Consider the following 24,441-nt stretch of genomic DNA (forward strand, 5'->3'; position numbering starts at 1 on the left):
CGCTGCCAGACGCCCCCCCACCACCACCACCACTTCAATAGAAGCTGCCCTGCGCTGCCAGCCGCCCCCCACCACCACCACTTCTGTAGCAGCTGCCCTGCACTGCCAGCCGCCCCCCACCACCACCACTTCTGTAGCAGCTGCCCTGCGCTGCCAGCCGCCCCCCCCACCACTTCTGTAGCCGCTGCCCTGTGCTGCCAGCCGCCCCCCACCACCACTTCTGTAGCAGCTGCCCTGCACTGTCATTCGCCCCCCCATCACCACTTCTATAGCAGCTGCCCTGCACTGCCAGCCGCCCCCCACCACCACCACTTCTGTAGCAGCTGCCCTGTGCTGCCAGCCGCCCCCCCCACCACTTCTATAGCAGCTGCCCTGTGCTGCCAGCCGCCCCCCACCACCACTTCTATAGCAGCTGCCCTGCGCTGCCCCCCACCACCACTTCTATAGCAGCTGCCCTGTGCTGCCAGCCGCCCCCCACCATCACCACTACCTCTTCTGTAGCTGCTGCCCTGTGCTGCCAGCCGCCCCCCACCACCACTTCTGTAGCAGCTGCCCTGCACTGTCATTCGCCCCCCATCACCACTTCTATAGCAGCTGCCCTGCACTGCCAGCCGCCCCCCACCACCACCACTTCTGTAGCAGCTGCCCTGTGCTGCCAGCCGCCCCCCCCACCACTTCTGTAGCCGCTGCCCTGTGCTGCCAGCCACCCCCCCACTTCTGTAGCAGCTGCCCTGCGCTGCCAGCCGCCCCCCCACCACTTCTAAAGCAGCTGCCCTGCACTGCCAGCCCCCCACCACCATCCGCACATCCTACGTGTATCACTGTATTGTCCGTCCGCCTTCTCTAGGTGTGTCACTGTATCGTCCCTCCGCCCATCCTACGTGTATCACTGTATCCTACCTCCGCGCTCACCACATGTATCACAGTATTGTCCCTCTGCCCATCCTACGTTTGTCACTGTATCCTCCCTCCGTGCTCCCCACATGTATCACTGTATCGTCCACACGCCTTCTCTAGGTGTGTCAGTGTATCGTCCCTCCGCCCATCCTACGTGTATCACTGTATTGTCTCTCCTCCCTCCCTACATGTGTCACTATATCCTCCCTCCGTGCTCCCCACATGTATCACTGTATCGTCCCTCTGCCCATCCTACGTTTGTCACTGTATCCTCCCTCCGTGCTCCCCACATGTATCACTGTATCGTCCCTCCGTCTTCTCTAGGTGTGTCAGTGTATTGTCCCTCCACCCATCCTACGTGTATCACTGTATCGTCCCTCCGCCCTCCCTACTTGTATCACTGTATCGTCCCTCTGTCTTCTCTAGGTGTGTCAGTGTATTGTCCCTCCACCCATCCTACGTGTATCACTGTATCGTCCCTCCACCCTCCCTACGTGTATCACTGTATTGTCCCTCCACCATCCCCACATGTATCACTGTATCGTCCCCCCACCTTCTCTGGGTGTTTCAGTGTATCGTCCCTCCGCCCATCCTACGTGTATCACTGTATTCTCCCTCCGCTCTCCCTACTTGTATCACTGTATTGTCCCTCCGCCCATCCTACATGTATCACTGTATCGTCCCTCCGCCCTCCCTACTTGTATGACTGCATTGTTTCTCCACCATCCCCACATGTATCACTGTATCATCCCTCCACCTTCTCTAGGTGTGTCAGTGTATCGTCCCTCCGCCCATCCTACGTGTCTCACTGTATTCTCCCTCCGCCCATCCTACGCGTGTCACTGTATCCTCCCTCCGCGCTCCCCACATGTATCACTGTATTGTCCCCTCCGCCCTCCCTACTTGTATCACTGTATTGTCCCTCCACTGCATTTACAGGGAAGGCGTTGGCCAATCTACGCTGCTGCATTTCCTCAGTGAGACTCATGCCCATACTGTATAAGTGCCGATATATCATCAGTGCAGGTCATTTGCCAGCAAACTGTTTCCAGAATTTTACTTTCCACAGCATTACACAGCTAAACCCACAGCCCACCCCTCCCAGCCTCCCACGTCCTCTGTGTAATCCACGCCAGCTACAGTACTGCACAGAGGACGCATTCTTTGTGTATTGTTCAGCGGCTGATACTGACCGCACCCAGCGAGGAGTGCCGCAACAGCTGCCCACGGACCTCCGAGGAGAAGACAACATGTGGGATATATACAGTGAACACAATAATGAGCAATAAAAAGCCCAAGTAACAACAATCCACATTTCAGTTACCTATAATACAAAGCTCAAATATCTATTATATAAAGTGAGGACACCTGAAATATAAACGCTAATAGCTGTATTACATGGGCAATTACCCTGAACACAAAGCCCAATACTGTATCTGTGATATGGAACTCTATATGTATATCATCTATTTATATATCCATCTACTGTATATATATATATATATATATATATATATATATATATATATATATATATATATATATATATATATACATTGGTTCTTTATTTGTAGCAGGTAGACAGGTTCTCAGGATAACAGCTTGCCAATTCTAAAGGTGCCCACACACTAGAAAGATCTGTGATCATAAGATGTGCGCATAAATTAGCCTTGAAATCTTTTGTCCATCCTGGACAAAAGATTTCAGGCAAGCGCACATCTTCACCATTGATTTCTTGAAAGGCCCTCATACACTACACCATTTGGGAACGATTTCACCCGATTCGGATGAATCAGGCTGTGAAATCTGCCCAAATCGCACATGTAGACATCACTTCCGACCCAATGCATCAGATTGGAGTCGGTAAGTCGGACTGGCTGCACATAAGATTTTCTAAATGTTATGTGCAGCCCGGAGCCGGGTTGGGGACGGCAGCGGGTGGGGGATGCCGGCTACCATAGAGCAGGGCGGGAGGGAGCAGGAGGGGTGGCGCAAGCAACCAGGGAGCAGGGCAGGATAAGACGCTGCCGGGCAGCGGCGCAGTGCCAGTGGCGGGAGCAGAGCACTTCAAAAAAATAAAATCCCAAATAAATGAATAGAAAGCCATTGATTGGCTGAGACCTCTCTGTCAATCAACGATTGTCTGAGAGAGGTCTCAGACAATCAGTGGCTACCCATTAATTTTGTTTGAGGTTTTTTTTTTTCCAAGTGCTCCTGCCGCCGGCGGTACGTTCCTATTTCCTATTACGTTCCTTGTGCAAAATCTTTTGATCTTTCATGCGGCATGTAAGATCAGAAGATTTAGCAAAAGATCTGCGGGAGAACGCATCCGGTCAACATAGACCAATTTGTAGCTAAAAATCAGTCAAGTCCCAGCAAGCCTGCATGCGACGCACAATAAGTAACAGCTGGAGCAGAGGCCTCTATAGGTTATTGTGTCTGCCTATTACACAATAATGCTGCCAGTGGTAATCTACACTGTAGTCCATCTGCTTAGACTTTGTGGGCAGTAATATCCTAGCGAAATGCCTGCACCTAAGTCATTCGTCAGTAACTTCATTATCTACTGTTCCGTACCCATCTCACCTGCACATAATCTCATGCGTAAGGAGGACGCGGCACATCTCTGGGTTCTTGTCCTGTCCTTCATAGATGATTGCCTGGAACCAAGAGATTTAGGACTTGTTGTTATATGACACATTACACACGTATATATTATCTGCCAGCTAGGACCAACCACACCAGTGTCCCCAGCAGTGAGACGCGCTGCTCTGTGCCCTTCCTATGTCCTGGAGACATGAAGAAAACAAAACCTACGCATTGATTTTGTATATGATAATCTGATATTTCTTCTTTACATTATTTGCCTGATGATGTTAGTGTATTATACTGTAAGGCAACTATGCATTATACTGAGGATGGGCCATCATTATACCATAGACTTGTATAGACTTAGTGCTACTCTCATAGCAGCCTTGGAATTCCTTAGGGTATTATAGAACTATGGCAAGTTGCTCACTAATTACTCACACATTGCAGCCACTATGTTCACAGCCTAGCGAACAGGTAAACGCCGCCCACTGTCAAAACCCCTCCCCCTTCCCCAGCAGGGCAAATCCCCTCGCTTACATGATTCCTCCTGCCTTCGCTAAGAAAAAGTCAGCCTGGACTGATTCTTCTAGCCCCCAAGCAGGCATTATTGCAGCTACAATGCCCACAGTTTTTTTACGCTTAAGCCCCCTTCCCGGCCCCTTCTATATTTGTTCATGTGCAATCCCAGACCATCGGGGATGGGGCTGAATTTGGCCCGTAATGAATGCGTCTGAATCAGCCCCGGTGTGTGTAAGGTGAGGCATGGGGGAGGGTAATATTATAGGGTAACAGTTACCTGTTTGGACATGGAGTCCACGAGTCGCACATATAGATCCTGCTCCGTTCTGAGACCTGCACACAGAAAAAGTTTCACATCAGTCTGATGAGCCTCATCCGGTAAGTATATATACATGATACAGAGGTCAGCATGGAAGTCATAGGATATATTTACTGTAACGTGGCCCGATAAACTCAGTGTCACTGGATATCTGATAAAGATGGGATGTTGCTATGGGCAACCAATCAGAATCCACTGTTTATTTATTTAGCACCTTCTAGAAGACAGTAGATATAATCTGATTAAGTGAACAGAGCAGCCATCTTAGTAAATAACCCCTGTGTTTCCTAGAGATAGATATCACCATACCGTAATGGGTGCAGTCACTCTCCCCACTGTGTTTCCTAAAAATAGATATCACCATACTGTAATGGGTGCAGTCACTCTCCCCACTGTGTTTCCTAGAGATAAATATCACCATACTGTAATGGGTGCAGTCACTCTCCCCACTGTGTCTTATGTACATCAGTCCTGGGGACAGTGATGATAATGTGATATATGCAGCTATGTTACAGAAACACTTTGTGGAGGGCAGCCATTAGAGAGGGGGCCAGGGGTCCAGAATAGTGTATTATGTATGTTATCTAAGTAACGATTCAAATGCACTATGATAAATGGTATATTTAAACATTTAGCATCTTGCGATCTTGTAAACAAAATAAAAAAATTGATATGGTAATTATTAATAGATAATTATTCATAGTAATTTTTCAATGAGGATGTTATCCTTTTAAGTTCAATAGTTGCAATGGTATGTCAAGTTCAAATTTTTTTTTTTCATTTTTAATTTAAGAAGAAATGTGTTTCCAACATGAACCAAAAATACATCATAGAGCACTGGATTTGCATTAAAGGCTCCATCCCATATATGGTGTTTTGTTATTTTTAATGCCTGATATACCCATTAATAAAAGTGGGCCTAAATCTGGTACCCATGGCCATCCCCAGAATAGGTAATTAAAAAATTAAGATTAAAGATTAAAAAAAAATGAAACACTAAAATAAATGAATACATACTAATGCACTCCATGCAGAACTGAATCAGGGCTTATAAGGGAGCTGACTGCTGATGCCCCTTACCCATTTACTGCTCAGGTATGATCACTGGGGCACATAGAGATGTTGATTAGTGATGCCTAGGAACCCAGTGAATATTTTAATGCTTACTGACTGAGTTCCAGGGCCCATGCAAGCATTGATTAGTCGTGCCTGGGTGCTGGTGGCACACTCACCATTGCTGTAGAGGAGCTGCAGTCTGTAGTGTATCCCATTGTTCGTCTTCTCACCACTCTGCTCCTGTGATATGCAAAACAATCATTAGGACATCAACTAGTGCATGAAATGGATGAGCAGCAAGTAAGATATAACATTCTATCTTATACAGCTGTAATCCATTTATATATTTATTATATATCATTTTATTACCCCATTTGCAAGGTCATCCATATAAAGCAGACACATATCATAAATGTCCTCCTTATAAAAGTAGACAATAGTTTTGCCACTAATAATATAATAATATGATAATGCCCCCACAAGAGAATAATGAATATTATCGGCCTCTTTTTCAAACATATTACCATATATACTCGAGCATAAGCCTACTTTTTCATGTATTCACTGCGAGGGACTTGCCGGGGGAAAGAAATGTTTTTCACGTTCGTAACCTAGAATTTTTTTATTATGTAATACAGGTATGTGTAATTCGTCAGAGCTGGTTCAAATTTGGTAATCCTATTACTATGCTTCACAGCCGGGGATTGGGGAATGTATGCATTGTCTGCGCCAAAGGTTTTGCTTTTCGTTAATGCAAGTTCACTTTCACGATCTGTCCATAAACATTTTCACAAGACCTTTATGAGCCAATGGGAAAGTGGTATCATGTAGCAGTGTCCATTGCAGGTCAGCGCTTTCATTCCTGAATAGTCTCCGATAACGACCATGATTACTGAATAGGCTGCCAGATCCTTAACTATTACCCCAGGCTATAGTGTTGTGCATATAAACTGTAATCATATGATGTTGGTCCTGTGGATGTAGCAACAACTGAAGGTCTTCCAGTTGACCTTTGTGGATTGATGGAAGTCAAAGTCCTTAGCTGCGGATGTAAATCACTTCCACAAACCTGAAAGTCTTGGGCAGGGACAACCAAAGCTTGTGGTTTCCTCTTAAAGAAATGGAGCTCTCCGACTCACACCTGACTGCCCTCTGGTGGACAAGCCCATGTGACGGAGTCTACACCCTTTGTTGAGTTGGAATGCAGGGTTACATATTTCCAACAAAATCTGAATGTTTTTCCAATGCGTGTCCCTTTAACTGTACGGCTTGGATGGAGAGCATACTGTGTTTCAGATGAAGGTGATAAAGCTAAGCAGATACATAACCCTGCATTCTTACACCTGGAAGGAGGGATATTATATGAAATAGGAGATGCTCGGACATGCCTTACTTTGTCTTTTTCCACAAAGTCAATAAAAGATGTCCTCTCGATCTCCACTGGCTGTCCCTGGCGATCGTATAGTGCAAGAACAAAATGGAAGAAGTTGGATTTTCTGAGGTTTGAAGGCGGTTGCTTCTCGAAGTGAGCTCTGGCCAGGCCAATACCACTGTAAAGAGAGACAGCGGGGATAGTGAGTGGCATCATTAGCATTAGGAGGGGTAACAAAGAGAGATAGAATTATGAGAGATAATGTACCAACCAATCCACTTCTGTCATGTTTTAAACACAGGTTGTAGCATGTAAGGCAGAAGCTGATTGGCTGGTACTTTCTCTTCCAATTTTATCTCTCTCTGAGCTTTTATTTAAAAAAAAAACTCAATTAATTATCATTTGCAGCCAGCAGCTGAGAATATATATTCCTTAATGCCTCAATAAGCTGCAATAAGGAACCTTAATTTCCCTAGATGTGCCAATTTGCATGCTGTTCCATTATTGCACACCTTGCACACCCCCGATTTCCATCGTAGTGCATCACATGCAATATAGTGGCATGTGATGCATGCCATGCGATGCATGTGAAGCGATTCGATATGTAATTGTACAATCACCCTGATGGGTGCTTACAATGTTAAATGCACAGCCATTGTTAACGCCACCCCCACTATCAACGCCAACCCGAAGCGTGGCGAGCGTAGCGAGCCCGCGAGGGGCGGCGGTACGCGTCCTCCGACCTTTTCATACCCCCACTATCCACGTTGGCGTGGAGCTGAATTTAGATAGTGTGGCGAGCGCAGCGAGCCACCGAGCCCGAAGCGTGGCGAGCCCCGCGAGGGGACGCGGAATACATGTAAAGTAATCCGCGTCCGCTCGCCACGCTTCGGGCTCGGTGGCTCGCTGCGCTCGCCACACTATCTAAAATCAACTCCACGCCGACGTGGATAGTGGGGGTATGAAAAGGTCGCCACGCTTCGGGTTGGCATTGATAGTGGGGGTGGCGTTAACAATGGGGGTGCATTTAACATTGCAAATCACATTGCATCGCATGCCACTTGCTGGTATGCGTTGCTATGCGATATTTAATTGTACAATCAGGGGCATTTTCCCGAAAATCACATCGCATACCATCGCATAGTACCTGGGGGTGTGCAAGGATGGAATAACATGCAAATCATCAGGAAATGGCCGAAAATCGGCAAAAAATCGGACGCAAAATCGCATCGCAGATCAAATCGGCAGAAAATCGGCCGATAAATCGGATGCGATTTGGATGAAATCGGGCGCCGTTATAATACACAAGTACCAAATTATCTTAATATATGGTTATTTTTCCAACAGAATAAATCCCTCTGTGTTGTTCAGGATTAGAGCTCAGTGATGTCTACTCTCTACAGATTCAGGGCAGGCAGCTAAAGAGAATTACAGAAAAATACTTTTCTCTAATAGCGGTCCTACATTGCAGGTCAACCAGTGAGCAAGTGACAGGATCATGGGTGCCCACGGCGCTCATCCCTGCACCCGAATCACCTCCTCAAGGGGACATGCTCATCACTGCACCCGAATTACTTCCTGAAGGGGACGTGCTCATTCCTGCACCGAATCACCTCCTCAGGGGGACGTGCTCATCACTGCAGCCGAATTACCTCCTGAGGGGGACGTGCTCATCCCTGCAACCGAATCACCTCCTCAGGGGGACATGTGCTCATCCCTGCACCCGAATTACCTCCTGAGGGGAACGTGCACTCATCCCTGCACACAAATTACCTCCTGAGGGGGACATGTGCTCATCTCTGCAACCGAATCACCTCTTCAGGAGAACATGAGCTCATCCCTGCACCCGAATTAGCTCCTGAGGGGGATGTGCGCTCATCCCTGCACCCGAATCACCTCCTCAGGGGAACATGTGTTCATCCCTGCACCCGAATCACCTCCTGAGGGGGACGTGCTCATCACTGCACCCAAATTACCTCCTGAGGGGGACGTGCACTCATCCCTGCACCCGAATTGCCTCCTGAGGGGGACATGTGGTCATCCCTGCACCCGAATTACCTCCTGAGGGGACATGTGCTCATACCTGCACCCGAATCACCTCCTGAGGGGGACATGTGCTTATCTCAGCACCCGAATCACCTCCTCAGGGGGACGTGCACTCATTCCTGCACCCAAATTACCTTCTGAGGGGGACATGTGCTCATCTCTGCACCCGAATCACCTCCTCAGGGGAACATGTGCTTATCCCTTCACACAAATTACCTCCTGAGGGGGACATGAGCTCATCTCTGCACCCGAATCACCTCCTCAGGGGAACATGTGCTTATCCCTTCACACAAATTACCTCCTGAGGGGGACATGAGCTCATCCCTGTACCCGAATTACCTCCTGAGGGAGACATGTGCTCATCCCTGCACCCGAATTACCTCCTCAGGGGGACGTGCGCTCATCCTGCACCCGATTTACCTCCTGAGGGGGACGTGCTCATCCCTGCACCCGAATTACCTCCTGAGGGGGACGTGCACTCATCCCTGCACCCGAATCACCTCCTGAGGGGGACATGTGCTCACACAATGCTGCAAGACATTAAGGGGACTCTATACAGGGTGCAGTCTGATTATGGGACTTGGGATGGTGTGAGCTCAGTGACTGATGTCTGTGCTTGGACAGGAAACACCCCATCGCCCACTGAGGGGTCACCACCAGGCATTACCCCTGCGCTGTATGTACACAGTATACACCTCATTACTTGTCAGTGCACGCCTCAGCGGCCTCCTACCCGTGTAACAATATTATACTACACATTTCCATGGCTGATTTGCTTCGCTCCAGAAGATCTGACAGCAGCAATTTCCTTCTCAGCGACGTTACCAGGCTGTTTACAGCCACTCGCAGGCAGAGAGCTCTTCACAGCAATCAGCTGTAAGTCTATGAATATACTGGGGAATTACTGATTACTGAGCAGTCAGTCTGATGCCGTTCCTGGGAAAGCCGCCTGCTGTAATCTGATGTCAATGCACACAGAGAGCTACCTGCGCTGGGCAGCTACATACTGCTGGGAGCCCCCTAGTGGTGGGGTCATGTAACTTCCCTATACACAGTATGTCTGACCAGTCTGCACACAGAGAGCTACCTGCGCTGGGCAGCTACATACTGCTAGGAGCCCCCTAGTGGTGAGGTCATGTAACTTCCCTATACACAGTATGTCTGACCAGTCTGCACACAGAGAGCTACCTGCGCTGGGCAGCTACATACTGCTAGGAGCCCCCTAGTGGTGAGGTCATGTAACTTCCCTATACACAGTATGTCTGACCTGTCTGCACACAGAGAGCTACCTGTGCTGGGCAGCTACATACTGCTGGGAGCCCCCTAGTGGTGGGGTCATGTAACTTCCCTATACACAGTATGTCTGACCAGTCTGCACACAGAGAGCTACCTGCGCTGGGCAGCTACATAATGCTGGGAGCCCCCTAGTGGCGGGGTCATGTAACTTCCCTATACACAGTATGTCTGACCAGTCTGCACACAGAGAGCTACCTGCGCTGGGCAGCTACATACTGCTGGGAGCCCCCTAGTGGTGGGGTCATGTAACTTCCCTATACACAGTATGTCTGATCGGTCTGCACACAGAGAGTTACCTGCGCTGGGCAGCTACATACTGCTGGGAGCCCCCTAGTGGTGGGGTCATGTAACTTCCCTATACACAGTATGTCTGACCAGTCTGCACACAGAGAGCTACCTGCGCTGGGCAGCTACATACTGCTGGGAGCCCCCTAGTGGTGGGGTCATGTAACTTCCCTATACACAGTATGTCTGATCGGTCTGCACACAGAGAGTTACCTGCGCTGGGCAGCTACATACTGCTGGGAGCCCCCTAGTGGTGGGGTCATGTAACTTCCCTATACACAGTATGTCTGACCAGTCTGCACACAGAGAGCTACCTGCGCTGGGCAGCTACATACTGCTGGGAGCCCCCTAGTGGTGAGGTCATGTAACTTCCCTATACACAGTATGTCTGACCTGTCTGCACACAGAGAGCTACCTGCGCTGGGCAGCTACATACTGCTGGGAGCCCCCTAGTGGTGGGGTCATGTAACTTCCCTATACACAGTATGTCTGACCGGTCTGCACACAGAGAGCTACCTGCGCTGGGCAGCTACATACTGCTGGGAGCCCCCTAGTGGTGAGATCATGTAACTTCCCTATACACAGTATGTCTGACCAGTCTGCACACAGAGAGCTACCTGCGCTGGGCAGCTACATACTGCTGGGAGCCCCCTAGTGGTGGGGTCATGTAACTTCCCTATACACAGTATGTCTGATCGGTCTGCACACAGAGAGCTACCTGCGCTGGGCAGCTACATACTGCTGGGAGCCCCCTAGTGGTGGGGTCATGTAACTTCCCTATACACAGTATGTCTGACCTGTCTGCACACAGAGAGCTACCTGCGCTGGGCAGCTACATACTGCTGGGAGCCCCCTAGTGGTGAGGTCATGTAACTTCCCTATACACAGTATGTCTGACCAGTCTGCACACAGAAAGCTACCTGCGCTGGGCAGCTACATACTGCTGGGAGCCCCCTAGTGGTGGGGTCATGTAACTTCCCTATACACAGTATGTCTGATCGGTCTGCACACAGAGAGCTACCTGCGGTGGGCAGCTACATACTGCTGGGAGCCCCCTAGAGGTGGGGTCATGTAACTTCCCTATACACAGTATGTCTGACCGGTCTGCACACAGAGAGCTACCTGCGCTGGGCAGCTACATACTGCTGGGAGCCCCCTAGTGGTGGGGTCATGTAACTTCCCTATACACAGTATGTCTGATCGGTCTGCACACAGAGAGCTACCTGCGGTGGGCAGCTACATACTGCTGGGAGCCCCCTAGAGGTGGGGTCATGTAACTTCCCTATACACAGTATGTCTGACCGGTCTGCACACAGAGAGCTACCTGCGCTGGGCAGCTACATACTGCTGGGAGCCCCCTAGTGGTGGGGTCATGTAACTTCCCTATACACAGTATGTCTGACCAGTCTGCACACAGAGAGCTACCTGCGCTGGGCAGCTACATACTGCTAGGAGCCCCCTAGTGGTGAGGTCATGTAACTTCCCTATACACAGTATGTCTGACCTGTCTGCACACAGAGAGCTACCTGTGCTGGGCAGCTACATACTGCTGGGAGCCCCCTAGTGGTGGGGTCATGTAACTTCCCTATACACAGTATGTCTGACCAGTCTGCACACAGAGAGCTACCTGCGCTGGGCAGCTACATACTGCTAGGAGCCCCCTAGTGGTGAGGTCATGTAACTTCCCTATACACAGTATGTCTGACCAGTCTGCACACAGAGAGCTACCTGCGCTGGGCAGCTACATACTGCTGGGAGCCCCCTAGTGGTGGGGTCATGTAACTTCCCTATACACAGTATGTCTGACCAGTCTGCACACAGAAAGCTACCTGTGCTGGGCAGCTACATACTGCTGGGAGCCCCCTAGTGGTGGGGTCATGTAACTTCCCTATACACAGTATGTCTGACCAGTCTGCACACAGAAAGCTACCTGTGCTGGGCAGCTACATACTGCTGGGAGCCCCCTAGTGGTGGGGTCATGTAACTTCCCTATACACAGTATGTCTGACCAGTCTGCACACAGAGAGCTACCTGTGCTGGGCAGCTACATACTGCTGGGAGCCCCCTAGTGGTGAGGTCATGTAACTTCCCTATACACAGTATGTCTGATCAGTCTGCACACAGAGAGCTACCTGCGCTGGGCAGCTACATACTGCTGGGAGCCCCCTAGTGGTGGGGTCATGTAACTTCCCTATACACAGTATGTCTGACCAGTCTGCACACAGAGAGCTACCTGCGCTGGGCAGCTACATACTGCTGGGAGCCCCCTAGTGGTGGGGTCATGTAACTTCTCTATACACAGTATGTCTGACCAGTCTGCACACAGAGAGCTACCTGCGCTGGGCAGCTACATACTGCTGGGAGCCCCCTAGTGGTGGGGTCATGTAACTTCCCTATACACAGTATGTCTGATCGGTCTGCACACAGAGAGCTACCTGCGCTGGGCAGCTACATACTGCTGGGAGCCCCCTAGAGGTGGGGTCATGTAACTTCCCTATACACAGTATGTCTGATCGGTCTGCACACAGAGAGCTACCTGCGCTGGGCAGCTACATACTGCTGGGAGCCCCCTAGTGGTGGGGTCATGTAACTTCCCTATACACAGTATGTCTGATCGGTCTGCACACAGAGAGTTACCTGCGCTGGGCAGCTACATACTGCTGGGAGCCCCCTAGTGGTGGGGTCATGTAACTTCCCTATACACAGTATGTCTGACCAGTCTGCACACAGAGAGCTACCTGCGCTGGGCAGCTACATACTGCTGGGAGCCCCCTAGTGGTGAGGTCATGTAACTTCCCTATACACAGTATATCTGACCAGTCTGCACACAGAGAGCTACCTGCGCTGGGCAGCTACATACTGCTGGGAGCCCCCTAGTGGTAGGGTCATGTAACTTCCCTATACACAGTATGTCTGATCGGTCTGCACACAGAGAGCTACCTGTGCTGGACAGCTACATACTGCTGGGAGCCCCCTAGTGGTGAGGTCATGTAACTTCCCTATACACAGTATGTCTGATCGGTCTGCACACAGAGAGCTACCTGCGCTGGGCAGCTACATACTGCTGGGAGCCCCCTAGTGGTGGGGTCATGTAACTTCCCTATACACAGTATGTCTGATCGGTCTGCACACAGAGAGCTACCTGCGCTGGGCAACTACATACTGCTGGGAGCCCCCTAGTGGTGGGGTCATGTAACTTCCCTATACACAGTATGTCTGACCAATCTGCACACAGAGAGCTACCTGCGTTGGGCAGCTACATACTGCTGGGAGCCCCCTAGAGGTGGGGTCATGTAACTTCCCTATACATAGTATGTCTGACCAGTCTGCACACAGAGAGCTACCTGCGCTGGGCAGCTACATACTGCTGGGAGCCCCCTAGTGGTGGGGTCATGTAACTTCCCTATACACAGTATGTCTGATCGGTCTGCACACAGAGAGCTACCTGCGCTGGGCAGCTACATACTGCTGGGAGCCCCCTAGTGGTGAGGTCATGTAACTTCCCTATACACAGTATGTCTGATCGGTCTGCACACAGAGAGCTACCTGCGCTGGGCAGCTACATACTGCTGGGAGCCCCCTAGTGGTGAGGTCATGTAACTTCCCTATACACAGTATGTCTGATCGGTCTGCACACAGAGAGTTACCTGCGCTGGGCAGCTACATACTGCTGGGAGCCCCCTAGTGGTGGGGTCATGTAACTTCCCTATACACAGTATGTCTGACCAGTCTGCACACAGAGAGCTACCTGCGCTGGGCAGCTACATACTGCTGGGAGCCCCCTAGTGGTGGGGTCATGTAACTTCCCTATACACAGTATGTCTGACCAGTCTGCACACAGAGAGCTACCTGCGCTGGGCAGCTACATACTGCTGGGAGCCCCCTAGTGGTGAGGTCATGTAACTTCCCTATACACAGTATGTCTGACCAGTCTGCACACAGAGAGCTACCTGCGCTGGGCAGCTACATACTGCTGGGAGCCCCCTAGTGGTGGGGTCATGTAACTTCCCTATACACAGTATGTCTGATCGGTCTGCACACAGAGAGCTACCTGCGCTGGGCAGCTACATACTGCTGGGAGCCCCCTAGTGGTAGGGTCATGTAACTTCCCTATACACAGTATGTCTGACCGGTCTGCACACAGAGAGCTACCTGCGCTGGGCAGCTACATACTGCTGGGAGCCCCCTAGTGGTGAGGTCATGTAACTTCCCTATACACAGTATGTCTGACCAGTCTGCACACAGAGAGCTACCTGCGCTGGGCAGCTACATACTGCTGGGAGCCCCCTAGTGGTGAGGTCATGTAACTTCCCTATACACAGTATGTCTGATCGGTCTGCACACAGAGAGCTACCTGCGCTGGGCAGCTACATACTGCTGGGAGCCCCCTAGTGGTGAGGTCATGTAACTTCCCTATACACAGTATGTCTGATCGGTCTGCACACAGAGAGCTACCTGCGCTGGGCAGCTACATACTGCTGGGAGCCCCCTAGTGGTGAGGTCATGTAACTTCCCTATACACAGTATGTCTGATCGGTCTGCACACAGAGAGTTACCTGCGCTGGGCAGCTACATACTGCTGGGAGCCCCCTAGTGGTGGGGTCATGTAACTTCCCTATACACAGTATGTCTGACCAGTCTGCACACAGAGAGCTACCTGCGCTGGGCAGCTACATACTGCTGGGAGCCCCCTAGTGGTGGGGTCATGTAACTTCCCTATACACAGTATGTCTGACCAGTCTGCACACAGAGAGCTACCTGCGCTGGGCAGCTACATACTGCTGGGAGCCCCCTAGTGGTGAGGTCATGTAACTTCCCTATACACAGTATGTCTGACCAGTCTGCACACAGAGAGCTACCTGCGCTGGGCAGCTACATACTGCTGGGAGCCCCCTAGTGGTGGGGTCATGTAACTTCCCTATACACAGTATGTCTGATCGGTCTGCACACAGAGAGCTACCTGCGCTGGGCAGCTACATACTGCTGGGAGCCCCCTAGTGGTGAGGTCATGTAACTTCCCTATACACAGTATGTCTGACCAGTCTGCACACAGAGAGCTACCTGCGCTGGGCAGCTACATACTGCTGGGAGCCCCCTAGTGGTGAGGTCATGTAACTTCCCTATACACAGTATGTCTGATCGGTCTGCACACAGAGAGCTACCTGCGCTGGGCAGCTACATACTGCTGGGAGCCCCCTAGTGGTGAGGTCATGTAACTTCCCTATACACAGTATGTCTGATCGGTCTGCACACAGAGAGTTACCTGCGCTGGGCAGCTACATACTGCTAGGAGCCCCCTAGTGGTGGGGTCATGTAACTTCCCTATACACAGTATGTCTGATCGGTCTGCACACAGAGAGCTACCTGCGCTGGGCAGCTACATACTGCTGGGAGCCCCCTAGTGGTGAGGTCATGTAACTTCCCTATACACAGTATGTCTGACCAGTCTGCACACAGAGAGCTACCTGCGCTGGGCAGCTACATACTGCTGGGAGCCCCCTAGTGGTGAGGTCATGTAACTTCCCTATACACAGTATGTCTGACCAGTCTGCACACAGAGAGCTACCTGCGCTGGGCAGCTACATACTACAGGGAGCCCCCTAGTGGTGAGGTCATGTAACTTCCCTATACACAGTATGTCTGATCGGTCTGCACACAGAGAGTTACCTGCGCTGGGCAGCTACATACTGCTGGGAGCCCCCTAGTGGTGGGGTCATGTAACTTCCCTATACGTATGTCTGATCGGTCTGCACACAGAGAGCTACCTGCGCTGGGCAGCTACATACTGCTGGGAGCCCCCTAGTGGTGGGGTCATGTAACTTCCCTATACGTATGTCTGATCGGTCTGCACACAGAGAGCTACCTGCGCTGGGCAGCTACATACTGCTGGGAGCCCCCTAGTGGTAGGGTCATGTAACTTCCCTATACACAGTATGTCTGACCAGTCTGCACACAGAGAGCTACCTGCGCTGGGCAGCTACATACTGCTGGGAGCCCCCTAGTGGTGAGGTCATGTAACTTCCCTATACACAGTATGTCTGATCGGTCTGCACACAGAGAGTTACCTGCGCTGGGCAGCTACATACTGCTGGGAGCCCCCTAGTGGTGGGGTCATGTAACTTCCCTATACACAGTATGTCTGACCAGTCTGCACACAGAGAGCTACCTGCGCTGGGCAGCTACATACTGCTGGGAGCCCCCTAGTGGTGAGGTCATGTAACTTCCCTATACACAGTATGTCTGACCAGTCTGCACACAGAGAGCTACCTGCGCTGGGCAGCTACATACTGCTAGGAGCCCCCTAGTGGTGGGGTCATGTAACTTCCCTATACACAGTATGTCTGACCAGTCTGCACACAGAGAGCTACCTGCGCTGGGCAGCTACATACTGCTGGGAGCCCCCTAGTGGTGGGGTCATGTAACTTCCCTATACACAGTATGTCTGACCAGTCTGCACACAGAGAGCTACCTGCGCTGGGCAGCTACATACTGCTGGGAGCCCCCTAGTGGTGGGGTCATGTAACTTCCCTATACACAGTATGTCTGACCTGTCTGCACACAGAGAGCTACCTGCGCTGGGCAGCTACATACTGCTGGGAGCCCCCTAGTGGTGGGGTCATGTAACTTCCCTATACACAGTATGTCTGACCAGTCTGCACACAGAAAGCTACCTGCGCTGGGCAGCTACATACTGCTGGGAGCCCCCTAGTGGTGAGGTCATGTAACTTCCCTATACACAGTATGTCTGATCGGTCTGCACACAGAGAGCTACCTGCGCTGGGCAGCTACATACTGCTGGGAGCCCCCTAGTGGTGAGGTCATGTAACTTCCCTATACACAGTATGTCTGACCTGTCTGCACACAGAGAGCTACCTGCGCTGGGCAGCTACATACTGCTGGGAGCCCCCTAGTGGTGGGGTCATGTAACTTCCCTATACACAGTATGTCTGACCAGTCTGCACACAGAGAGCTACCTGCGCTGGGCAGCTACATACTGCTGGGAGCCCCCTAGTGGTGAGGTCATGTAACTTCCCTATACACAGTATGTCTGATCGGTCTGCACACAGAGAGCTACCTGCGCTGGGCAGCTACATACTGCTGGGAGCCCCCTAGTGGTGGGGTCATGTAACTTCCCTATACACAGTATGTCTGATCGGTCTGCACACAGAGAGCTACCTGCGCTGGGCAGCTACATACTGCTGGGAGCCCCCTAGTGGTGAGATCATGTAACTTCCCTATACACAGTATATCTGATCGGTCTGCACACAGAGAGCTACCTGCGCTGGGCAGCTACATACTGCTGGGAGCCCCCTAGTGGTGAGGTCATGTAACTTCCCTATACACTGTATGTCTGACCAGTCTGCACACAGAGAGCTACCTGTGCTGGGCAGCTACATACTGCTGGGAGCCCCCTAGTGGTAGGGTCATGTAACTTCCCTATACACAGTATGTCTGATCGGTCTGCACACAGAGAGTTACCTGCGCTGGGCAGCTACATACTGCTGGGAGCCCCCTAGTGGTAGGGTCATGTAACTTCCCTATACACAGTATGTCTGATCGGTCTGCACACAGAGAGCTACCTGCGCTGGGCAGCTACATACTGCTGGGAGCCCCCTAGTGGTGAGGTCATGTAACTTCCCTATACACAGTATGTCTGATCGGTCTGCACACAGAGAGCTACCTGCGCTGGGCAGCTACATACTGCTGGGAGCCCCCTAGTGGTGGGGTCATGTAACTTCCCTATACACAGTATGTCTGATCGGTCTGCACACAGAGAGCTACCTGCGCTGGGCAGCTACATACTGCTGGGAGCCCCCTAGTGGTGAGGTCATGTAACTTCCCTATACACTGTATGTCTGACCAGTCTGCACACAGAAAGCTACCTGCGCTGGGCAGCTACATACTGCTGGGAGCCCCCTAGTGGTGAGGTCATGTAACTTCCCTATACACAGTATGTCTAAACTGTCTGCACACAGAGAGCTACCTGCGCTGGGCAGCTACATACTGCTGGGAGCCCCCTAGTGGTGGGGTCATGTAACTTCCCTATACACAGTATGTCTGATCGGTCTGCACACAGAGAGCTACCTGCGCTGGGCAGCTACATACTGCTGGGAGCCCCCTAGTGGTGAGGTCATGTAACTTCCCTATACACAGTATGTCTGACCAGTCTGCACACAGAGAGCTACCTGCGCTGGGCAGCTACATACTACTGGGAGCCCCCTAGTGGTGAGGTCATGTAACTTCCCTATACACAGTATGTCTGATCGGTCTGCACATGCTGTACACTACTTACTGTATACTATACAGCGGAGGTGACCAAACATGTCCTCAAGATCTACCAACAGACACTGATATTGGGAACCTCCCAGCCATTCCGGGAGGGTAGACAAGCATGATATGTACACCTATACGTTGCCTATATGTATATAATCTGCTCCTCTGGATCACCTCCTTCATACGGCATCCTATGCACATGGCAGTCTCCTGGATCACCCTGTACCTGCCATTCTCTGCGTTGCCTCTGCTTCCAGTATGACCAGGCCCAGCACAGCATAGGTGCAGCCATCTGGTCTCACAATGTGATTGCTCCTGCACCTATCCGATTCCTTTGCTATGTCACATGATCACTGCAGCCAATCCGCTGCCAGGACTGCCTATTTAAACCTTCCCACCTCATCAACGCATTGTTAGTTCAACTGGTTTAACCCTTTGAGTCCCAACGTTGCTGTGAGAGATGTGAAAAACATCAGCTAAAATGCCAGCGCCGCTCACAGCGACTGTTTTTTTTTTTTTTTTGAAGCACAATATTTACTAAGCTTTAATCATAACTAAAGTCATTTATATTCCTCGACCACGGCCCTGGCATTTTTAGCGGATATTTTGCACATCTTTCACAGCAATGTTGGCGCTCAGAGGGTTAATTGCTTGAAATCCTCGCTGCAGTGCATCTTCCGCTGTCTCTGGGATGGGTTCTGTGCTTCTGTTACAGTTCTAGACAGAACTAGTTCTGGTCCGGCCCCAATACCGGCCCCAGTACAGACATCCTACTCAGGAACCGTCCTGTCTCTAGTCTCTGGGATGGGTTCTGTGCTTCTGTTACAGTTATAGACAGAACTAGTTCTGGTCCGGCCCCAATACCGGCCCCAGTACAGACATCCTACTCAGGAACCGTCCTGTCTCTAGTCTCTGGGATGGGTTCTGTGCTTCTGTTACAGTTATAGACAGAACTAGTTCTGGTCCGGCCCCAATACCGGCCCCAGTACAGACATCGTACTCAGGAACCATCCTGTCTCTAGTCTCTGGGATGGGTTCTGTGCTTCTGTTACAGTTATAGGCAGAACTAGTTCTGGTCCGGCCCCAATACCGGCCCCAGTACAGACATCCTACTCAGGAACCGTCCTGTCTCTAGTCTCTGGGATGGGTTCTGTGCTTCTGTTACAGTTATAGACAGAACTAGTTCTGGTCCGGCCCCAATACCGGCCCCAGTACAGACATCCTACTCAGGAACCATCCTGTCTCTAGTCTCTGGGATGGGTTCTGTGCTTCTGTTACAGTTATAGACAGAACTAGTTCTGGTCCGGCCCCAATACCGGCCCCAGTACAGACATCCTACTCAGGAACCGTCCTGTCTCTAGTCTCTGGGATGGGTTCTGTGCTTCTGTTACAGTTATAGACAGAACTAGTTCTGGTCCGGCCCCAATACCGGCCCCAGTACAGACATCCTACTCAGGAACCGTCCTGTCTCTAGTCTCTGGGATGGGTTCTGTGCTTCTGTTACAGTTATAGACAGAACTAGTTCTGGTCCGGCCCCAATACCGGCCCCAGTACAGACATCCTACTCAGGAACCGTCCTGTCTCTAGTCTCTGGGATGGGTTCTGTGCTTCTGTTACAGTTATAGACAGAACTAGTTCTGGTCCGGCCCCAGTACAGACATCCTACTCAGGAACCGTCCTGTCTCTAGTCTCTGGGATGGGTTCTGTGCTTCTGTTACAGTTATAGGCAGAACTAGTTCTGGTCCGGCCCCAATACCGGCCCCAGTACAGACATCCTACTCAGGAACCGTCCTGTCTCTAGTCTCTGGGATGGGTTCTGTGCTTCTGTTACAGTTATAGACAGAACTAGTTCTGGTCCGGCCCCAGTACAGACATCGTACTGAGGAACCGTCCTGTCTCTAGTCTCTGGGATGGGTTCTGTGCTTCTGTTACAGTTATAGACAGAACTAGTTCTGGTCCGGCTCCAATACCGGCCCCAGTACAGACATCGTACTGAGGAACCGTCCTGTCTCTAGTCTCTGGAATGGGTTCTGTGCTTCTGTTACAGTTATAGACAGAACTAGTTCTGGTCCGGCCCCAATACCGGCCCCAGTACAGACATCCTACTCAGGAACCGTCCTGTCTCTAGTCTCTGGGATGGGTTCTGTGCTTCTGTTACAGTTATAGACAGAACTAGTTCTGGTCCGGCCCCAATACCGGCCCCAGTACAGACATCCTACTCAGGAACCGTCCTGTCTCTAGTCTCTGGGATGGGTTCTGTGCTTCTGTTACAGTTATAGACAGAACTAGTTCTGGTCCGGCCCCAATACCGGCCCCAGTACAGACATCGTACTGAGGAACCGTCCTGTCTCTAGTCTCTGGGATGGGTTCTGTGCTTCTGTTACAGTTATAGGCAGAACTAGTTCTGGTCCGGCCCCAATACCGGCCCCAGTACAGACATCCTACTCAGGAACCGTCCTGTCTCTAGTCTCTGGGATGGGTTCTGTGCTTCTGTTACAGTTATAGACAGAACTAGTTCTGGTCCGGCCCCAGTACAGACATCCTACTCAGGAACCATCCTGTCTCTAGTCTCTGGGATGGGTTCTGTGCTTCTGTTACAGTTATAGACAGAACTAGTTCTGGTCCGGCTCCAATACCGGCCCCAGTACAGACATCGTACTCAGGAACCGTCCTGTCTCTAGTCTCTGGGATGGGTTCTGTGCTTCTGTTACAGTTATAGACAGAACTAGTTCTGGTCCGGCCCCAATACCGGCCCCAGTACAGACATCCTACTCAGGAACCGTCCTGTCTCTAGTCTCTGGGATGGGTTCTGTGCTTCTGTTACAGTTATAGACAGAACTAGTTCTGGTCCGGCCCCAATACCGGCCCCAGTACAGACATCCTACTCAGGAACCGTCCTGTCTCTAGTCTCTGGGATGGGTTCTGTGCTTCTGTTACAGTTATAGACAGAACTAGTTCTGGTCCGGCCCCAATACCGGCCCCAGTACAGACATCCTACTCAGGAACCATCCTGTCTCTAGTCTCTGGGATGGGTTCTGTGCTTCTGTTACAGTTATAGGCAGAACTAGTTCTGGTCCGGCCCCAATACCGGCCCCAGTACAGACATCCTACTCAGGAACCGTCCTGTCTCTAGTCTCTGGGATGGGTTCTGTGCTTCTGTTACAGTTATAGACAGAACTAGTTCTGGTCCGGCCCCAATACCGGCCCCAGTACAGACATCGTACTGAGGTACCGTCCTGCCTCTAGTCTCTGGGATGGGTTCTGTGCATCTGTTACAGTTATAGACAGAACTAGTTCTGGTCCGGCTCCAATACCGGCCCCAGTACAGACATCGTACTGAGGAACCGTCCTGTCTCTAGTCTCTGGGATGGGTTCTGTGCTTCTGTTACAGTTATAGACAGAACTAGTTCTGGTCCGGCCCCAATACCGGCCCCAGTACAGACATCCTACTCAGGAACCGTCCTCTCTCTAGTCTCTGGGATGGGTTCTGTGCTTCTGTTACAGTTATAGACAGAACTAGTTCTGGTCCGGCCCCAATACCGACCCCAGTACAGACATCGTACTCAGGAACCGTCCTGTCTCTAGACTCTGGGATAGGTTCTGTGCTTCTGTTACAGTTATAGACAGAACTAGTTCTGGTCCGGCCCCAATACCGGCCCCAGTACAGACATCGTACTCAGGAACCGTCCTGTCTCTAGTCTCTGGGATGGGTTCTGTGCTTCTGTTACAGTTATAGACAGAACTAGTTCTGGTCCGGCCCCAATACCGGCCCCAGTACAGACATCCTACTCAGGAACCGTCCTGTCTCTAGTCTCTGGGATGGGTTCTGTGCTTCTGTTACAGTTATAGACAGAACTAGCTCTGGTCCGGCCCCAATACCGGTCCCAGTACAGACATCGTACTCAGGAACCGTCCTGTCTCTAGTCTCTGGGATGGGTTCTGTGCTTCTGTTACAGTTATAGACAGAACTAGTTCTGGTCCGGCCCCAATACCGGCCCCAGTACAGACATCGTACTCAGGAACCGTCCTGTCTCTAGTCTCTGGGATGGGTTCTGTGCTTCTGTTACAGTTATAGACAGAACTAGTTCTGGTCCGGCCCCAATACCGGCCCCAGTACAGACATCTTACTGAGGAACCGTCCTGTCTCTAGTCTCTGGGATGGGTTCTGTGCTTCTGTTACAGTTATAGGCAGAACTAGTTCTGGTCCGACTCCAATACCGGCCCCAGTACAGACATCCTACTCAGGAACCGTCCTGTCTCTAGTCTCTGGGATGGGTTCTGTGCTTCTGTTACAGTTATAGACAGAACTAGTTCTGGTCCGGCCCCAGTACAGACATCCTACTCAGGAACCGTCCTGTCTCTAGTCTCTGGGATGGGTTCTGTGCTTCTGTTACAGTTATAGGCAGAACTAGTTCTGGTCCGGCCCCAATACCGGCCCCAGTACAGACATCCTACTCAGGAACCGTCCTGTCTCTAGTCTCTGGGATGGGTTCTGTGCTTCTGTTACAGTTATAGACAGAACTAGTTCTGGTCCGGCCCCAATACCGGTCCCAGTACAGACATCCTACTCAGGAACCGTCCTGTCTCTAGTCTCTGGGATGGGTTCTGTGCTTCTGTTACAGTTATAGACAGAACAAGTTCTGGTCCGGCCCCAATACCGGCCCCAGTACAGACATCCTACTCAGGAACGGTCCTGTCTCTAGTCTCTGGGATGTGTTATGTGCTTCTGTTACAGTTATAGACAGAACTAGTTCTGGTCCGGCCCCAATACCGGCCCCAGTACAGACATCCTACTCAGGAACCGTCCTGTCTCTAGTCTCTGGGATGGGTTCTGTGCTTCTGTTACAGTTATAGACAGAACTAGTTCTGGTCCGGCCCCAATACCGGCCCCAGTACAGACATCCTACTCAGGAACGGTCCTGTCTCTAGTCTCTGGGATGGGTTCTGTGCTTCTGTTACAGTTATAGACAGAACTAGTTCTGGTCCGGCTCCAATACCGGCCCCAGTACAGACATCCTACTCAGGAACCGTCCTGTCTCTAGTCTCTGGGATGGGTTCTGTGCTTCTGTTACAGTTATAGACAGAACTAGTTCTGGTCCGGCTCCAATACAGACATCCTACTCAGGAACCGTCCTGTCTCTAGTCTCTGGGATGTGTTCTGTGCTTCTGTTACAGTTATAGACAGAACTAGTTCTGGTCCGGCCCCAATACCGACCCCAGTACCGACCCCAGTACAGAAATCCTACTCAGGTACCATCCTGTCTCTGGTCTCTGGGATGGGTTCTGTGCTTCTGTTACAGTTATAGACAGAACTAGTTCTGGTCCGGCCCCAGTACCGGCCCCAGTACAGACATCGTACTCAGGAACCGTCCTGTCTCTAGTCTCTGGGATGGGTTCTGTGCTTCTGTTACAGTTATAGACAGAACTAGTTCTGGTCCGGCTCCAATACCGGCCCCAGTACAGACATCCTACTCAGGAACCGTCCTGTCTCTAGTCTCTGGGATAGGTCCTGTGCTTCTGTTACAGTTATAGACAGAACTAGTTCTGGTCCGGCCCCAATACCGGCCCCAGTACAGACATCGTAGTCAGGAACCGTCCTGTCTCTAGTCTCTGGGATGGGTCCTGTGCTTCTGTTACAGTTATAGACAGAACTAGTTCTGGTCCGGCCCCAATACCGGCCCCAGTACAGACATCGTACTCAGGAACCGTCCTGTCTCTAGTCTCTGGGATGGGTTCTGTGCTTCTGTTACAGTTATAGACAGAACTAGTTCTGGTCCGGCCCCAA

The 24,441-nt window shown here is 51.1% G+C and overlaps 1 protein-coding gene across 4 annotated transcripts in view; it reads right to left on the reverse strand.

The window, feature by feature from the left end:
- Positions 1 to 24,441, reverse strand: part of LOC146058941 (transcription factor COE3-like) — a 169,324-nt gene that overhangs the window by 103,222 nt on the left and 41,661 nt on the right. For all 4 annotated transcript variants that reach the window (XM_083171306.1, XM_083171236.1, XM_083171191.1 and 1 more), the window contains exons 2-5: positions 6,777 to 6,933; positions 5,560 to 5,623; positions 4,286 to 4,341; positions 3,484 to 3,557 (exon numbers count right to left, since the gene is read on the reverse strand). In XM_083171306.1, coding sequence (XP_083027432.1) covers positions 3,484 to 3,557; positions 4,286 to 4,341; positions 5,560 to 5,623; positions 6,777 to 6,933 — 351 coding nt within the window. The remainder of the gene's footprint in view (positions 1 to 3,483; positions 3,558 to 4,285; positions 4,342 to 5,559; positions 5,624 to 6,776; positions 6,934 to 24,441) is intronic.

This window comes from Crinia signifera, chromosome 1 (genome assembly GCF_055691185.1).
Source record: "Crinia signifera chromosome 1, ASM5569118v1, whole genome shotgun sequence".
Lineage (NCBI taxonomy): Eukaryota > Metazoa > Chordata > Amphibia > Anura > Myobatrachidae > Crinia > Crinia signifera.